This window comes from Camelus bactrianus, chromosome 4 (assembly GCF_048773025.1).
Source record: "Camelus bactrianus isolate YW-2024 breed Bactrian camel chromosome 4, ASM4877302v1, whole genome shotgun sequence".
NCBI lineage: Eukaryota > Metazoa > Chordata > Mammalia > Artiodactyla > Camelidae > Camelus > Camelus bactrianus.
The window spans coordinates 72,335,215-72,355,128 of record NC_133542.1 but is presented as its reverse complement, the minus strand read 5'-3'; the positions used below and the strand labels follow the sequence as shown (position 1 = coordinate 72,355,128).

The 19,914-nt window shown below is 40.0% G+C and overlaps 1 protein-coding gene across 11 annotated transcripts in view; it reads left to right on the top strand.

The window, feature by feature from the left end:
• FNBP1 (formin binding protein 1) overlaps window positions 1-19,914 on the top strand; it is a 122,359-nt gene that overhangs the window by 35,063 nt on the left and 67,382 nt on the right. For all 11 annotated transcript variants that reach the window (XM_045506847.2, XM_045506849.2, XM_045506845.2 and 8 more), the window contains exons 2-4: window positions 6,751-6,866; window positions 18,897-18,953; window positions 19,685-19,832. In XM_045506847.2, coding sequence (XP_045362803.2) covers window positions 6,751-6,866; window positions 18,897-18,953; window positions 19,685-19,832 — 321 coding nt within the window. The remainder of the gene's footprint in view (window positions 1-6,750; window positions 6,867-18,896; window positions 18,954-19,684; window positions 19,833-19,914) is intronic.

Genomic DNA, 19,914 nt, shown 5'->3' with positions numbered 1-19,914 from the left:
TAATTCTTTAGTATTTTAATTTTCACAACAGAAAGAGGCAGATTGTGATTAGTTACGGCAAATATCCCTGAATTTGTACCTGTTTTTAGGGCACATTGTGGACTTGCTTTTTAAAGAGATTCTAGTGGGGAGAGTTTAGCTTTAGAGTTAGAGTGTAAGCCTAGCATGCACGAGGTCCCGGATTCAAACTCCAGCACCTCCATAATAAATAAATAAAATGAATGAATGAACGAACGAACGAATGAATGAATAAGTCGAATTACCTCCCCCCCCCAAAAAAAAGTAGAGATTCTGAGTTCAGTAAAACCTTTCTTTTGCATGCATTCTCTTCCTAATTAAAATCTATTGTATTAACTTGACTGTCAAACCATGACCCTGTGATCTCGGGACTTCTATTTTAGCAATTATGTCACACTCTTACTTGAACATTTTCAACCCAAGAAGCACACCACCCTGATACACAGAACCCATTTTAGGAACAGCAGATGTGTATACAGTTTGACAGAATCTGCATCTACTTGTATTGTCAAAACACAAAGTATCTGTGTTCCTTGAAATAAACCCTCTCTAATGCTGCCTTTCACCTTTTATCTATTCTTTCTGTGGGCAAACATGGACATCATTTTGGGTAATAGTTGTTCATCACTTTCAAAGTATGACAACTTTTATGTTGCAAATATATTTGGGGGTATTTCTGTTTTTAATTTAAAGTATGAAGGAAAGTCTTAATTTGTCCATGAAAATTAATTGAAGTCTTCGTTAAACGTTCAAGAAAGAGAATTTCAGGAGGTATTTTTGATGACACATTTTTTGTTTGTAAAGTTTTAGAAAACTTTTTTGTTCCTGTAGATGCAGCCACTTTAAAATATTCAGACCCAAATTGATTTTTAAAAACATTTTAAATGGAGGTTTTGTTATATTTACTCTAGGTAAATCTATATCTTCTGACACTTTTCCCTTAAAGATAAGAGGAAGCTAATACCAGTAATATCATCCCAAGGGATTCTGTTTAAATAGACCCATTTAAGTCCTGCTGCTTCTCAAAGTGCCCAAGTCCTTAGAGGAAAGTGGATTTATCCAAAATTAGAGTGTCCTGAAACAGTGCCTTGACAACACACAAAAGTGGACCCAGTGATCACAGGAGGGGATCATTCCCTTCCCTGATTGGGATACTAGCTGCAGAGGCTGGAGAGCTGGCCTCAGGATAGCCTTTCTCTGAATCTGAGCCATTGACATGGAGGTATCTTTAGCAACTTAGTTTCTGACTAGATTGGCTTTTTCCGGGATTTTGAATTAGTGTCAACTTAGTGTACTTTCTGATTACAGGAAGTATTCTATTAAAAATTGACCTATACTTTGGAGAAGAAGTTCCTTGTGGCTGATATGGGTCTCCTCATCTTAAAGCAAATAGCTTTTCAGAATGTAGTTAGTTCCTGTGTTAGCTCTTTTGCATAATTTGAAAAAAAAAAAAACAGGTTTCAGAAGTCATCCTGAATAACCAAGAAGAATCATTATATATTAACCTAGAGAGACCAGTCTTAACATTGGCTGGTGGGTTTATATTGTGGGTTTATATTGTAGTTTTATGTGAAGGCAAAATTTGTTTGTATCAAACTTAATGATTTTTCAGAAACTCTGATGAAGGTATAATGACCCAAACAAATACCAGAGTTCACATTTATTTTGATTTAATCTTCAACGTATAAAGGAGCTTAATCGCAGCCCAGTATATAAAACCAGACCTGAAAAATAACTGTAAAAGACAGCAGTCGTATATTGATTAATACAATTGTACTTTTCTCATGTCTTTCCAGCTTAATCAGCCCCTCATAGCTGAAAGCTCCTGGCAGGGACTGTCATTTGGTGGGTGGTTGATTGGTTGAAAATCAAGGAGTAAGAAGTCAAGAGGAGGCTTTGGAGGCAGCGGTGGGGGTGGGGGGGGCGGGGGATTGGGCGGTTCTGGAAAGGCACCTGTAGGTTGTAACCAGCTACTTGGACATATCCATTTGCAGTCCTCTTGGCAATTTTGGAGTTACTTGTTGAGTGTATATATAATATGCACTTATAAATTAAACATTTTCCATTAAGGTCTTGCGTTATGTGGCTTTCTTCATCTTTGGCAACATGAAGCTTTCTAATAGAAATTTTAGAGTATGTGTCATATGGTAATGGTTCCTAAGGTGTGGTCCCTAGACCTCTGGAGGTTCCAGAAACCCTCTCATGGAGTCCCCACGATCAGAATTATTTTCATAATGGTATGAGGACATTGTCTTTTTCACTGTGTGGGCATTTGCCCTGATGATGCAAAAGCAGTGGGTGAGTAAGATGGCTGGCACCTTAGCAGGAATCAGGGCGGTGGCTCCAAGCTGTACTAACGGTTATTGCATCCTTCACCCTCAGTTGTTTTTTAAAAATCAGTTTTATTTTTAATTGTCCTTGATGAAACAGTAAAGATGATTACTTTTATTAAATCCCAGCCTTTGAATATACATCATATATCTTTTTAACAGTGTGTGTGACGAGGCAGGAAGGATGCTTAAAGCACCCTAGTGTTTACTGGAATACTTCAGGGATTGTGTCTGGAGCTGAAATAGCTACTTTTTTCCATAGGACACCATTTTTACTTCAAATAAGGATGGACAGACAAACTCTTGGGCATTTGGCAGACATTTCTCAAAAATGAATGAAGTGAGCCAATCACTTCAAGGAAACAACTGAAAATATTTGTTGCCAATGATAAAATTCCAGCTTCTAAGTGGAAATAAGAATTTCGGAAAATTTGTACTTGCCACTGTGAGCTTAACAGTTTCCAAATATTTAAAGCCTCCTCAGATAAGACAGGTAGTGATATAAACATGTGATTTTTGAAATGTTTTATATTGAAGTGTGTCAACACTTGGAAGATCTGCCTGTATCAGTAAAATAATGTTTTCCAAATGACCCATGCAGAATGTCATACAATCATGCACGAACGATCCATTCGAAGTGCAAGGAAGAATAGTGTATTTTATTGTAACGTGTATGAAAAATTCATTGCTGTGGTTTCAGCTTTCACACTGCAGCGAGCCTTTAAGAAACTACTATTTGTTCAATTTTGTTGTAGTATCAAATAAGAATATCAGCAATTACCTAAAAAGGGTGTTGAACTATTCCTCCATTTTCTAACTACATATCTGTGTGAAGTTGAATTTTTTCATATACTTCAACCAAAGTAAGGACTCACAACAGACTGAGTGCAGAATATGAGAACCCAGCTGTCTTCTATTAAACCAGACATTAAAGAGATTTACAGAAATGTAAAACAGTGCCACTCTTCTCATTTTTGTTTTGTTTTGGAAAGTAAAGTTCCTAAAAATTAAAAAGAAAATGCTGTTAACATTAACATGTAATAATTTATAATTGTCTTTTTAAAGAATGGAGAAGTAATTTTTAAATCTTTCCATTTTTAATTTCTGAGAGAGTAAATATTGATAGCTATAAACCACATGAACAAAAGACCCCTTTGGGGTCTTTAATGATTTTTAAGAGGACAAAGGCATCTTCAAAACTGCTGTCATGTGACATGAAACAAGAAGGGCTGCGTCTCTCTCCCCCACTCCCTCCCACCCTCTCCTTAATTGAGGTATAAGTCACAGATAATGGAAGGGTTTCCTTTTTGATAATGGTACCAGCCCCAAAGTAGCAAAGGCTATTTTTAAAAACACCATTTACAATATTTGCTCACAAAAGAGTCTTTTTTTGAGATTTGGAGGGTTTTTTTTTTCCATTAAGTTTTCCACATTTTGGTCAAGAATGTAAGTGGGTTGATTAGTTTTTCATCTGTTTTGAATTTTCTTGTAGCTGCTGTCAAAAAAGTCCACGTTGAGGGGACTGCAATCGTTCAGTGGTAGAGCGTGTGCTTAGCATGCATGAGGTACTGGGTTCAATCCCCGGTACCACCACTGACCAAAAAAAAAAAAAAAAAAAAAGTCCATTTTATATCCATCTAACAGTGGCAGCAGTCTGGCATCATCAGAGATGTTTTAATATAGCATAAAAAAGAACCATGCTATGTTCACAAGCGAGTACTAGTTTATTTGTTACTGAGTCAGGTTTTTATTATTAGTTTTGTTGTTCTGTTTTGTTTTTTAATGGAGGTGCTGGGGAATGAACTCAGGACCTCATGCCTGCTAAGCATGCACTCTACCACTTGAGCTATACCCTCCCCCAAGGTTTTTATTATTAAGATCTTCTATCTTTGGACCCTGTTATTTTAGTAAGTGCTTCATTATAGGTTGCAAAATGTTCTTGAAGGCAGATAACTTTATTGAAAACATATTGTTGGCTTGAGGCCAGTAATTTTTAAGCGGGACTCAGTTCAAATGTAGGTTAAAAAAAGTTTTGCTATCAAAAGCTGTTGCTTTAAATTGTACACATTAGGGCTAAAAAGAATTACAAAGTAATGTTATAAGGGTAAATATGAAGTTACGTTGTTAGCAGGACAGGAGTGAACTCTAAGAGCAGAGGATTTTAGCAAGTTTTCAAGGAAACGTCTGTAACTGCTAAAAATAGTAAGGCTTTGGTGATAGGAAGTTATACAGAGAGAGGGCTCTCAAATGGAGCGAGGGATGTGAAAAGGAGTTTTAAATAAATAGAATCATTATGAAACTATATTAACAAAGGGTTACCAATTAGCAGAGAGCTGTAAAGAAGGCTTGCTCTAAATAACCAGGAATGGTTGTAACCATTACTTGAATAGTTTGTGTATTTGCACTCTCAAGTAATTTAAAGAGACCTACAGTCTTGTTTACATTATAAATTTGCTAGCCAACCCTTGTCTGTATAGATAATGTGAATAAATAACCTTCTTGAGCAGTATTTCTTGAAATGAAATCTAGGAGTTTGTGGAATATATTCTGGAGGACCAAGAATCAGTGAAAACCTTAAATATTAGTGCTTGGTTTTTATGATATTAAAATTTATTAGGTCTAAAGATACAGGTTTTACAGTGATTACTTTCAATTAGAAAACATTCTAGTAAAATAAAACTTGGATTTCTTAAATTGAGGTTTCTTGGACCGTTCTGTGGGTCTAAGTGGGAGTAAGGTAGAGGAAATTATTTTCCTTCAGAAGAGGGTTTCTCAAGTTTGAGAACTGTCTTTGACTCTGCCACCGCCCGTACTGATATGTTGAGTTTGACTTACACGGAACGTTGTCTCATTTTACAGTTTGCACTGCTTTGAATGGAAAATAGCATCAGAGCACGTGACAGATTTAAAATGAAAGATGCTGGATCTAGAACATAAGCTGGAGGACGCTGCTGAGTGCGTGCTGTGCGGTGGCACACGCCTGGGACAGAGTTACGCTGCGGCTTTGTGTTTTTATATTTGAGCTGGCCCTTTTCCATTTCACATGAGCCTCACGACTGATTTGTGAATTAGGCAGGGATTCTATCTTCATCTCGGGGCTGGAGCTGCGTCCTCTATTACCGTTACCTCTCACGAGCAAACTTTCCACTTTTGCAATTCTCTCTTCCCCGAGATGTTGCCCTAATGCTCTCTTCACTAATTCAGTGCAGAACTGTGTCCGACTCCAGCGCTCTGATCCTTGGCTGCTGTTTCAGATCTACCAGCTCACAGGCCTCCCTCCTTGAGCTCTGAATAGATCTGTGTTTCCAGCCCTCTCCTGGACCTGTCACTCCCTCGCTCAGTATATCCCTTCACCCCAAACTGCTGTACTCACGGGACGCCGGAGCCAGGGAGTCGCCCTAGAACCCTCCCCTCCCCTCGCATCCTTTCCAGCCTCCCCGTCCAGTCAGTCAGTATGACTTGTTCATTGTAAAATCCTTCCTTCTGCTCCAGTTTCTCTCCTTGGGGCTATTGAACCATCCCCCGACTTTCAGCTCCTGGGGATTCTAAACATAGCTGTGGTCATGCCTGAGCTGTGCAAGCCCTTCGGGTGGCTCACTTGTGCCCACAGAGCGTCTAGGCACCTTAGTTCACATTCAGGGCCCTGGGTGATCCTGTGGGACCCTCTAGTTCCGTCACCCGCCACCACTCCCTGGCGCCCTACCCCCACCTTGCGCTCCAGCAGGACCAGTCCACCTGATTCCTGGACCTCTCCCTGCCTTTGCATTAGCTGTGGCTGGAATACCTACCCACTCTCGCTATTCCAGACTAGGAATCTCAAGGAACTCTGCACATCAGGGCTGTATTTCTGTTCTTTTTGGTCCCCCAGCCCTCAAGTACCTAGCTCTTTCCTAGCACACAGTGTAGGCTTGATGCATGTTGGAATGTTGGAATAAAGCCTGCATGAGTCATTTTATTTGTTTGAAGAAAGCGGTATTTTGTAACTCTGCTCCCTCCCATTTCCTCGCCCCAGATTTCAATGAGCTATCTTGAATGCTAACTCAGAGATAACAGTCAAAGTGCTGATAGTGCAGCTGAGTTAACAGGGGTGTTTCACCTCTCAGTTTCCGGAATCTGGAGGAGACACTTTTCTTTGCATGGAGATGTTAAGTTCATCCAGACACCATGTTTCTAGCAGGAATAGGGATCGTGGACGAATGGGTCAGAGTTCAATTTCTCAGGCAGTTTTCAAACCAAACTTGGTAATGTTGATTTAAAATTGCTCAACGAAAGAGCACCCAAGTACAATCATGGAAAATGTTAGAACTGCTTTCTACACACTGAGGTATTGTTGAGAGAATTGTTCACTGAAGTTACATTAATCACAGAGAAAGATTACTAACTCATTTTTTTTTTTAAACAGGATCAATTTGACAACTTAGAAAAACATACACAGTGGGGAATTGATATTCTTGAGAAATACATCAAATTTGTAAAAGAAAGGACAGAGATTGAACTCAACTATGCAAAGCAACTCAGGTAAGTTGATACTGAGACAGATTGTTTAACTGCAGAATGGATGTAAGGATAATTTATTTCCTCATTTTATAGTATAAATGTATAATCCTTAAAATAATTTCTTTTCCCCTTTCATGTCAGCTTATATTCCAATAGAAACAACTGTTTTTTAACATAGAAAATTAATTTTCATAAGATAGTAAACCTAAAAGCCAAGTTACTGCTTTTAGGCTCGGTTTCTTAAAAGGATATCTGCTGAATTTTGGAGCAGCTTATTTTTTTCTTTTCAGAAAAATTTTTTCTTGAACTATATTTATACAGAAAAGTGCACAGATCGTAAGTGTACAGCTCCAGAAATTTTCAGAGTGAATACAACCATGTGACCAGCACCCAGGTCAAGAAACTAAATCACCAGCTTCAGAGGACCCCTGGCCCTTTCCGGGGCCCCCACCCCACGCGCGGTTGACCGCTCCTCTGACATCTCCTCTGACATCTTTCTGAGCCTTCTGTGAATGCTGTTCATAGTTGGCTTCTTTTGTTCCTCATTATGTTTATGAGATTCATTTGTGTTGCACGTGGTGGTACTTTTCACCGGTATTTAGTATTTTGGTGGAGGTATGTAATCACAGTTGGTCCAGTCTGCTGTCACCAGGCTATCGCTTGTTTCCAATGTGGCGATACACAGTATAAACCCAGGAGTGGAATTCCTGGGTCATGGGCGTTGTGTATGTTTAGCTTTAGTGGATGGAGGCAAACAATTTTCTAAAGAGCTTGTCGGATCCATGCTCCCTCCAGCAGCGAGGGAGAAGTCCTTCTTGCAACTTTAAGGATGAAATTATCAAAGAAATTTGTGTTTTTGTATAAAATGGTTAAAAGCTGCTGGTAGAACTAAGCTTGAACTTGGGGCAAAAAATGACTTCTTGCTTGGTTGAATTGGTCTGTGCAGATTGTTTTAAGACTGGTGAAACATCTAGATGGTTTTGGCTTTAGAAATATTTCATTTTAATCTAAAGACCTTTTGGATAAGGTGTATGGCATGTATCTTTGAAAGAATGTGGGTTTCTACAGGGCTGTTGCTGTTGCTGATTGTAAATAGGAACCTGGGTGGTACATATGGATGCTTTTATGGATGATAAGTTTTGGTTCCCCTGAGCAAATAAAATATAAGACATACTGCTCAGTGAAATAATTTTTATAAATAAATTTTTATACATTTTATTTTTATAAATAAATGTATACATTTACTTAATAAGTGTATTTTAATAATAAATACATTTAATAAATGAATCATTTAACAAAATAATATTATTGAATAAATTTATTTAATAAAAATTGAATACATAAATATATTTATTTAACAAATTTATCTGTGTACATAATTTTAATAAAAGAATACATTTATTTAATAGAATATTTTATACATACATTTATTTAATAAAAATATTTTTCTGAATAAATTTTGATAAATACATTTTATTCCAAATCAATTTCCAGTGTCCTGTGTGTAAATCTCATAAACATCATTGGCCCTTTAAGGCCTTTAAAACTGAAAGTGGGACTGGAGAATGTGCTGCTTCCTGTGATTATATAAACATTGTGCTGTTAAGTCATAAAATGTTGTCTTTCATCATCTGAAAATGGTTTACATCACAGCTTTAGCCAAAATAAGTTCTCACTGAAAAAAAAAATAAGGTCTCACCGAATGGATTTATCTGCTTGTGGTCTTCCTTTTCTTCGTGTACACACATCTTTCCTGGTGCCTTAGCCCACTGGCTCATTTTGCTTTGGAGGTTTGTCATTAGGCGTCATTAAGTCGGTTCTCAGCACGCTTCTGCATCAGCTCTGTGTCATGAACGGAAGATGCTGTCCTTGCTCTGCTCTGGGGAGCACCTGGCTCCCTGCCCTCTCACATCACCCTCGGTGAGGGAACTGAGGATTTAGGTAACAAAATTGGAGGCTTTTGGAGAAGACTTCAAATCACAATAATAGGTTTTGGATAAAATTTAATAGCTCTCCACTGACCATTTTACCGTGTTGTGGGTCACATTTCACAACTTGAAACAGAACAGCAGTGTTACCGCTGTGATGGTCATCTCTTGGGAAGTACTTTCCCTGAGATTTAAATATTAACATGTTTCGTTACATCCCTGCGAAATATCTAAATTTGTACTCATGGGGAGAAGCTGATTGAAAAAAGATTATGAATAATTGAGCACTGCCGTCAGGACAGTTACTAATCCTGTGGTTGTGTCTTCTCATCTTTTATGCTGAGATCTGGGCACAGTAATCATCCTGTCTATCCTTTGTTGATTTGCTTTCCCACCTACCTGAGTCTCATGGCTTCTCTTTCCTCAAACCCCAACTCCTCCTTTCCCATCCTCACTGCTTGCTTCCTACTTGACTGAGAAAATTGAAGCCATCAGAAGAAAACGCCCTCAGACTCTCGCACTCTCTAACCCACCCGCCAGCGTCTGTTCCCACACCTGGATCCCCCTGCCGCCAAGATGCTCCTGTCTAAATCCAGGCCCCCTCTCATGCACTAGGTCTCACCCCACTGGAACTCTGTCCCAGTATCTCCTCCCTCCTAGGTCATCAATTCTTCACTCTCTTCTAGATTATTCCCTGTTGGCACAAAAACGCGCCACTCTGTCTCCCATTGTTAAAACAAAACAAAACAAAACTTCTCTTAAGTTCCCTTTCCCCACCTACTACCACCATTTCTTTGCCTCCCTTTGCAGCAAACCTTCCCAACAGTGTCCTCCCTCGCCGTCTCCAGTTCCCTCCTCTCACTATTAAGCTTGCTGGCACCTCTGCACCAGAACTGCTTCTCAGGGCACCAGTGACCTTCATCTTGTCCCACCCAGCCGCCTTTCCTCACTCCTCCCTGTCCCTGACCCCTTGGTGGCTTTGATGGGGTGGATGTTCCCTCCTCGAAACACTTTCTACACTTGGCTTTGAAAAGGCCTGTCCCTTGGCTTCCTTCCTATCTCACCAGAAGCTCTTTGGACGCTCTTCTCAGCCTCCCTCGCGGGTTCCTCCTCTCCTCCTGCCTCTTCACCCTGATGTGCCCCGCGCCCAGTTCCCGGTCATCTTCCCCGCTCAGTCTGTCCTTTCTTGGCGATCTCATCTGTCTCGCGGCTGTAAGTACTGATCTCTAAGGCAACGATGTGTAGGTGATATGTCTCCAAGCTAGACCTCTGTCCTGAACTCCAGATACAGGTGACCCAGAACCTCCATGTGCATGTCTAAGAACATCTGAAGGTTCCACGTCTGAAACGGAATCTCTGCCCTCAAAATCTACATCTCCACGGCCCAGCTTCCCCCGCCCCCTCAAGGGCTGCCGTGTCCTTCCTTGCTTGGGTTAAAAACACCGGAGTCATCTTTGGTTCCTCTCTCTCACATTCCCCCTGCCCCCATCCACGCCATCAGGAAGTCCTGGTGTCTCTACTTTTCAGATTTTTCCAGGACCTTCTCACGACCTCCACTGCTACCACTGTGGTCCAAGTCCCCGTCACCTCTTACCCGGCTTATTGTGAGTCCTGTAACTGGTGTCCTTTATTCCTCCCTTAGCCCCTATTGTCTGTCTTTTCCACAAAGCAGCCAGATCATGGTACTCCTCATTCAAAACACCAGCACCTCCCCATGTCAGTCAGAGTGAAGCCCAGATCCGTGCAGCAGATGTCCTACCCCTGGCCCCACGTGAACAGGTCCCCGTGCGTCTCTGACATCATCTCTTTCTCTCTCTCTCTTCGCATCTCTGCTCTAAACCTGCCGGCCTCCTTACAGTATCCTGCACACGCCAGGCACGCTCTCACCCCGGAGATGCTACCCTGGCCTTTTGTATAGATGTCACCTGTGAGTTCCTCCCCCAGGACCCACGTGGCCAACTCCCTCACCTCCTTCAGGTCTCCCCTCATACGCCATGTGCTCAGTGAGGCCTACTTTGTCTCCCTGCTGTACTTTTCAGTTTTTCCAAAGCACTGATCACTTTCTAATGTTACACAATGTTCTTACAGGTTGTGTTGTTGCCTCCTGCTCCCTCCCAGCTAGGATAGAAGCCTCTCAAGGGCAGGGCTCTTTGAGTTGCGCTCACTAATGAATCCCCATAGTATGGAACAGGGCCTGGCACATAATAGGTACTTAGTAAATAGTTGTAGGAGTGAATCAGCAGGGCACACAGGTCAACAGTACTGGGGCAGCACTGCTTCAAGGGGAGTGTTTGCACAGGCCCCTGAGAGCTGATGAGGGTTGAACAACAAATGGAATGACCAGCAAGGTATCAACAGAGTTCAGGGTGGGGAGGGGGCTCCAATGAACAAGATACAGGAAGTGCCAGAGCTGGAGGGGCTCACCTTCTCACTATGGAAAACAGACTGCATGCAAATAAGCAAGGCAGTCCATCGTTTAAAGATAGCATTTATCACCCAAAAGATGTAAAACCAGTGATGCGATAGAGCGTGGTAGGGGGCAAGGGTTACTAAGCGAGACTGGCTTGAGAACTGACGGCCAAGGAGAAAGCAAGCATGCCAAGGTCTGAGAGTAGTTCTCCCAGGATGTGGAATCAGCAAGTGCAAAGGTCCTGAGGTCAGACATGTTCAAGGAATGAAAAGGCCAGGGTCCCTGGAGCATATTCAGCATAGACGTGCTTGAAATGTCAGTATCACGTTGAAAGCCATCAGGATCTTTTGGGAGAGAGTCTGTCATTAAATCATTTCTGCTTTAGAAGAAAAAAAATGCTAACTTATTTTAGACATAGAAGATGATAACCAGGGCTTTGGTTTCTGGGGGTTAACAAACTACTGGCCATGGCCATGGCCAAATCCATCACTGCCTGGTTTTGTAAATAGTATTATTTGAATACAGGTGTATCCATTCATTTATGCCTTGTCTATGGTTGCTTTTAAAAAACAGTGGCAGTTGAATAGTGCAGCAGAGACCATGTGACAGTGACCTACTTGCAAGTCTAAAGTATTTACTGTCTGGCCCTTTATAAGTATTTATATATATATGAAGCTTATATGTTGCTGACCCTGCCATAGTTACTATCTATCCGAGGCAGTGTAGGGTCAAATTCTTAATACAATTTTAAAACATCTTATGTGACTTATATGAAAGAGCCAACTATTGATTGCGCATAGCAACTGTTTCTTTTTTTTTTAAACTAAATTATTTGTTATGACCAGGTAAAAAATTTATATGATTAAAAATTCTAAAGGTACAGCATGGTGTGCATTGGCGTGTCCTTTCTCTTACCCCTGTCCCCACAGACAATAAATATTATCTGTCTCTTATGTATCCTTCCAGAGAGATATTATGCATACATAGGCAAGTAAGTGAATTTTTTCCATTGCTTCTTCAGCAGTTCTGTGTGCCCTTACCTTTCTGCATCCAGGAGATTATTCTGAGAGTTCATTGTTTTTTGTTTTGTTTTGGTTGTTTGTTTGTTTGTTTTACAGCTTTTACAGTGTTGCATTGAATTGGTGGATACATTGATTGTTTCCAATTGTTTACAACTCTGAATAAAGTTGCAATGAATAACCTTGAGTAATACCCTTTGGCAAGCCTGCCTAGAGAAGAAGTTCCTAAAAGTAGCATTTTGGTTCTAGTAGAATTTGCCAAGTTGCCCTTCTCGGAAGTTGTGACCCTTATCACCATCCCAGAGTGTGTGGCAGTGCTACTTAACTTGACCTTCAGTGCTTCATGTTACCCTTTTTTTTTTTTTTTTTTCAATCTTTGCCAATTTGATAAGTAGAAATTGTTAAGTCTGAGTGATAATTTGTGTTCCTTTTAGTATGAATGAGGTTCAGTGTTTAAGCCATTTGTATTTTCTTCTTGATGAATGATTCTTGTCCTGGTCAAAAAAAATTTTTTTTTAATTGGAGCTCTTGTAAATAAGAGATAACTATGCAGAAGTCATCTTATAAACATATTGCATACTGTATATACAAGATATTCAATTTGAATTTACTTGAACAGTAAAAAAAAAGACATTAAAATGAAACTAAAGGATTTGCTGAACTTGAAATATTAAATTCTTGTAAGATTTAGCAAAAAGATTAGGAAAAACTTGTAGGGTTTCATTACTGTTTGGTTCTTTTTTTTTTTTTTTTTTTAACTCCGTGTTGTGATTTTAAACAGGCTCAACTGACTCACTGCTAGGAAAGATAAATAATATTTACTGGTTTTACTTCCTCTCCTAACTGAGTTATATAGTTTGGTCTGTAATATGAGTCTCACAGTTAATTTCTCTTAATTATAGATTTATGCTCATCACCATTCTTTCTCCCACAGCCTCTGCATTTGTTCGTTGGCATCAAGAAAAATAGGGATATTTCCCCCTTAGTAGGAGCTTGTGGCATAATCCTTGAGTTCTCTCTTGTTTAAGAATACAGTCGTCCCTCTGTACGCGTGGGGAATTGGTCCCAGCACTCCCCACAGATACAAAAATCTGAAGATGCTCTAACAAGGCATAATATTTGTGTATAACCTGTGTGCATCCTTCTGCACACTCTAAGTCATCTCTAGATTACTTACAGTACCTAATACAATGTAAATACTATGTAAATAGTTGCCAGCATGAGGCAAATACAAGTTTTGCTTTTTTGTAACTTTCTGGAATTTCCCCCCCAGTAATTTTGATCTGCAGTTGGTTGAATCTGTGGATGGAGAACCCACAAATGTGGAGGGGAGGCTGTACTTGACCACTATTTGAGTTTATTATTCTCTGGTTGTTCTTTCTCTCCAAACCATGTTGCTGCTGCATTGTCTTGTGGTGGAAAAGTCTAGGGCCCGCCAATTTTTTTTCCTTTTGTAAATGACTTGCTTTTTTAACTCTGTAGGTGAAGAATTTTTTTTGTTCCACTTAACAGTTTGATCATTTCACCAAGTTATGCCTTGTGGTTGATCACGCTTCATCAACTTTCCTTAGAGTCCTTTCATATGCAAAATCAACTCTTTATTTCAGGGGAACTTGCTTCCATTATATCTGAATTTTTTTTCTAGTCTACTTACTGGGTTATAGTCTTTGGAGATACGTGGTTTTCCTTGTGTTATGCCATCTTATTCTTTAGGTCTTTTTTATTTTATTTTTTCTGATTATGAGAATTGCTTTCCACATTTTGATTACCTCAAAACTTTCCTCTATTAAATTTGATATCCAGCGTCATTTATTTATTAGCTCTGGTGCAGTATGTTTTAGTTCCTAGTTCATTTTCTTAGCTTTGCAGCCTCCCTTTTCTTCCCCTTCTGTTTTATCCTGTAGTCCAGGGACTGTTGCTTTATTGGCTTTGTGTTTGTGTTAAGTTTGTCTTAAGTGTCAAATATCCTGGAGGAGCTTGGCTTTGCTTCGTTCCTTGTGTGTTTCCTTCCAGATTGGTTTTTCTCTGTCATTTTCTTTCTTCCTTCCCTCTTTCCTTCCTTCTCTTCTGTGTTACATACCGCACCTTTTCACCTTCCTTATATTTCATATGGATAGTCTGGTGAAGTGATGCACGAGTTACAGACTCTAGAGTCCCACTGCCTGGCATGGTCCTTCCACTTAACAGTAGTGTGATTTGGGGCAAATTACTCTCTGTGCTTTGTCTTTGTCCTCTGTGATAGGTGAATAAGACTAATAATGATAATTCCCACCTTATAAGTTAAGGGGACTTAATGAGATAAAGCATGTAAACCTCTCAGGCTGATGTCTATGCATGTTTTTGTTACTAACATCAGCAACACCAGTGCCCCGTCTGACCTGACAGGATGTTGCTGTGCTTCTGGTAGCACTGGTCTTTCCCTCTGAGCTCCATCATAGGGGAAGGGTAGCGGAAAATGTTACCAAACTGGATTCGTTTGTCGACATGCAGCAAGTCAAACACTGAGATGCCAAGGTTTGCAGCAGAGAGAGGGTTTAATCACAAGGCAGCCAAGTGAGGAGATGGGAGAAAAAGTCTTAAGTCCACCTCTGGGAAGGCAAGGGGCTTGGGATATTTATGGGATAAAGAGGCAGGGTGGTCTTAGGTGTGGAGAAAGGTGATTGCAGGTAGGGAAAAGGAGAGGTCCTCAGTGTCCTATGCACGTGTATCTGGGTTACTTCTTCAAAGGCTTCATGTTCAAGAATGGAGGTGCCTAGCATGATCTGAGAGTGGAATTTTTGGCCCTCTTGACATCAAAAGACCATTCACTGGACACCTGTGCAGGTCCAGTTTTAGGGCCGGTGGTCCCAGCCAGTCTTAGCCGGCTTGAGCTCGAGCTAGACACAACTGACTCCAAGTCCTAGAAAACAACTCAGGCAAACATCTGATTGTTTGGGCTGCGTGATGCTTGGAGGACATGCAAGCCTTTTGCAGCAACAATTAAAGCAAGCTTGCTTGGTGAAGGCAGGTTACAAGTGGAGGGATTTTTAACAAGCTCAAGAATTTCTGTTAGTCACCAGTTTCCATTAACCCCATGGGGCACAGTTTCAAAGCGCCTGGTTTTGTACATCTTGTCTTTGAGACTGAGTTCTGTTGTCTCTTCTGAAAATTTTTTAGAGGCTCTGTTTTGGCATTCCTGTGCCTTTGGAATCTCTAGGTTTGGGGTGATCTCCTTCCAGCCATTCCGCTTGGAGCCCTGGGAAGTGGGCACCCTGGGGGCCAGCCCTGGCTCCTGGCAAGTCTTGGAATCTGGGTGGTCAGCCTGCATGTCTTCCTCCCAGAGCTTTTCTGTCAGTGTTCCCTAGGTGCTTACTCATCCCTCAGTTTCCTTCTGCCTGAATCGATTTTCAGGGTTTTGTGGACTTACTTTCCCCGCTTTGACTCTGAGGGTGGGGTCAGCATCTGTCCCTCACTGTCCCAGGATCTCCTGTCCCTCTCCCTGGTCCCCAGTTCTCTAAGTGTGGAGACTGGAGTTATGCTCCTTTCTTCATTGGTTTATTTTCTGCTGTTGAAAAATTTTCCTGGCTTTTATGTTTCACCTCTCATTGGAAAAGCACAAGTCCCTGATCAGACTTCATTTTGCCATCTTTATCTGGAAATCTTGTGGTCAGCTTTTAAAACTATAAAGGAAAGACAGAAAAAACAAAACATTCCTGGGTCCAACCCTGGACCTTCCATTTTAAAGGGTTTGGAATGGGGCCCAAGCATCTCCTTTTTATTTTATTTTTTATTTTTTTTAATTTAAAAATTTTCATTGACGTACAGTCAGTTACAATGTGTGAATTTCTGGTGTACAGCACAATGTCCCAGTCATGCATGTACATACATATATTCATTTTCATCTTCTTTTTCATTAAAGGTTATTACAAGATATTGAACATAGTTCCCTGAAGCATCTTCTTTCTAAAAGGCTCCCTGCAGCTCTTAGGATCAACCAAATTTAAGCCCAGTATCCATATTAAAAGATACGTATTTCCCTCTTACCTTTTAATTAGCCTATCTGAAGAGCAAAAATACAAAACACTTGAAATTTCTTAGAAAGATTCCATAAATTTAGAGATGCTTTTTGTGGCTTATTTGCTTGCTTGTTTATTTTTTGTTTTTTGTTTTTTTTAAATTGAAGTATAGTAAGTTACAATTGTAGGGTTTTTTTTTAATAACCTCATACAAATAGGATGAGAAAGCCCATCTCCAGAGAATAGAAATGAAGGTTGATCTTTTTTTTTTGTAGTGTTGTTCCCTGAGAGAAATATCCTTAGATCTGCAGCTCCCTTCTAGACTTCTTAAGCTTTTAGTTTTCTGCTGGCATTTTGAGTGAATTATTCATTGATGCTTTTAAGAAGCATTTTGAATGCTGTATATGCTAACATTGTCAAAGTGATACTCGTTCATCAGAACTGGACAGTCTTTAGAGAAGATCACCCACAACAGTCTTTACTCATCCTTAGATTTGACTGGTAAAATAGAACTAAGAAGAGTGTTAGTCTCACCTGGATCTATTCAATTAGATACAAAATTTACTTTTATGGCTGCTAAGGACTGGAGGCTAAAAAGAAAATGTGTATTTCAATAAACTGTTAAAATAACAGTTCTGGAAGAGTTTTTATGTAAGATGAGAATTTAAAAGTGGGATTTTCAGAATATAAAAATGAATATATCTATATATATGCATGACTGGGACATTGTGCTGTACACCAGAAATTGACACATTGTAACTGACTACACACCAATAAAAGGAAGATAAAAAATAAAAGTGGAGTTTTCCACTTGTAATTTATAGAAGAAATGGTTAATATTGAAAACCATGCACTAAAAATGCCTCACAGGCAACCTCTAGGCTTTTCAGTACTCCAAATCCTATATCTGCTACCCTAAATATATTTGGAAAAGAAGTTATTGATTATCTAATCATCTGCTTTCCATGGCTCCCTTTCATTCCAGGTACATGTAAATGGGAGCTATTTGTTTTTCCTAAATCTACCTTTTTTAAGGACTGATTTTAGAAAGCCAACTCAAAGAACTGTACTGTGCTTTCAATATACAAGATCTCTCTCTTTTGCATTATTTTTTCTCCAAAGGCACATTCTTTAAGGAAATAGTGCTTTTTCACATTCTTTTGGATCTAGATCTAGTAGATATGTACTTTGATATGTACCCAGAGTATCAGTAGAGAAAAGCTGACGTAGTTTAAATGTAGCTCACGTGATAGTAACCTCCAAGCAAGTACGTTTTTCTTTCATCGTTTTGTCTAATTGTACATCTCACTGTTATATACTCATGCCTTCATTTTAAAGTAATTGCCACCATCACTATTTTATTGGGTGATGTATATTTGCTTGGAATTTCTGAACTTTAAGGGACAATAGTGGTCACTCTATCCACCCACCTCAGATTTACAGATGAGGAACTGGAAACAGAGACGTGCTCACTGCTTTTGTCCAAGGTTACACCATCTAGGCACTTGGCCTCTGGATTCCCAGAGCAACGTCCTTTGTTCCAAAGTCCACTGCATCTTGTGTCACCTAGTAACACCTGTTAGAGATAAACTCACATCTCACTTTGTAAGATGTACCTTGCTCAAAATTGTAAATTTATTATTGCCCATTTTTTCTAGGCAAATCTGTAGATTTAGGAGAAATGAAAGAAATTATAATGTGAAATAATGAAAGTAGCTACTCTATCAAAGAGGAATAGCAACATGGAATAAACAGGGAAGTGAGTACTGAGATGCTGTCAAATGAAGAGTCCCACAGTGGACCATTTGCCACCTCCTTCGGCTGTTCTGCTAACTACAGAAGCGAAAATCAGGACCCCAGAGAAATCAGCCAGTGCAACCAACGTTAGTGAGATTTCTTTTTTCAAGAGCACCTCTGAGTTTTTGCGTGAATTTAAACATGCAGAATGTAGAGGAGAGTATTTGGATTCTCGACCTGGAGATGGGATTAGGAAGAGAAATTAGAGCGATTTGGGCTAATCTGAGTGTGTTCAGTGCAAGCCTGCTAGGGAGGTGAAAAGTTCCCGTTAAATGTCTTAGCATGACCATCCCCACAAAATCGTTTCTACTGCCTTCGAGAAGACTTACTCACAGGTAGCTTTCACTAGCTCTTTGGGAGAGAAGCCACTCAGCCTTGAAAACATGTCCTTGGCACTTGAATTATTTTTTCCTTTTTCTCTTTTCTTTTCTTTTTCTTTCTTTCTTTCTTTTTTCCAATTTTTTCGGCACTTTGATTTTTTAATTTAAGCATTTGGACCCAGTCCGTATGCTTGCCTTGGATTCAAAGCAAGAATGTCTGACTGAGTGTGATCATAAGGGAATGGTGGCCTGGTAGGAAAAAACTGCCCTCAGCTCAGTGCTGCAAACACATAGGAACACGTGGTCTGCTCTCTCCAGTTAAATAACGGCAGGTCTTAACATCCAGGTAAGTGACCAGCTGGCGACCACTTCTGTTCTCATTTGCTCTCCCTTCAGGTAAAAGATTCAAAGCTATGCTAGTCCTTCATGTTGAAAGAAGGAAGGAAATAAATGGGTTTCAGCCGTGGACATGTTGTGATTTTTTTTTTTTAACTTGTAAACAAATGCACTAACTTCATCTTTCATTCCTGATTTCTCAATTATCCTTCTATATAAGATGACATGTCTGCCTTTTTGTTTTAGGAATCTTTCGAAGAAATACCAACCTAAAAAGAACTCGAAGGAGGAAGAAGAATACAGGTATGTTTATCATTGATGGTTATGTGGTAATAACTATATGCCGCTGGTGATGATTATGAAGGAAATCTGCATATATTTTGTAGATAAAACAGAGCTACAAAAACAAGTCGCCTTCCCTATTCATATTTGTGTCCGTTTTTAAATTGCAGGAGAGAAAATAAAAATCTCCTCAAATAACGTTTCTTATACTGAGTCACTAGACCCATTCCAGACTGTTTCAATTAAGGTAATTAGGAAAAGCTTAGCATATAATCTAAGCAAATACAGGAAGTGTGGACTATGCAGTCTACGTCTTGATTTGGTTTTGTAACATGAGGAGTCTCCTTCATACTGTTCGTTCATCTGAGAAATATGTCCATTTCAGACAGCAATGAAGACATCTTAACATGGACAGCCCAAAAGCATTACGTCTCTAATTGAGATAGAAATATCCATTACATTAGTACATAGGGTACGTATATGTACTTTGGGTTCTATTTGGGCTATGAACAAAGCCAAACAGTGCCCTATGTAGAGCAATTTGGTTTCACAAAATGAAAAGTGGTACAGTAGTAATTAATTCTGCGCCATTTTGAGGACAAGAATCTTATGGGTAATGAATTGTCAGGACCCTTTGGGAGGCGGATGCAAATTAACCTGACTTTAATTACTGTTTCGCTGGCGGGAAGCAGCGTTAGGGAGGACGACGTGCCTTGTTTGAAAAGGGGTGGTGTGCGCCTTCTTCCCCACAGGTACACGGCATGTCAAGCCTTCCTTTCCACCCTGAACGAGATGAATGACTATGCCGGGCAGCACGAGGTTATCTCCGAGAACATGACCTCCCAGATCACCGTGGAGTTAGCACGCTACGTCCAGGAGCTGAAGCAGGAGAGGAAATCGGTAATGAAAATTTGCTTTTTCGTCCTAAGAGGTGGATCAAAGATGATGGAACTATCCCTAGAAGCTTTAAAAGTAAATGCAA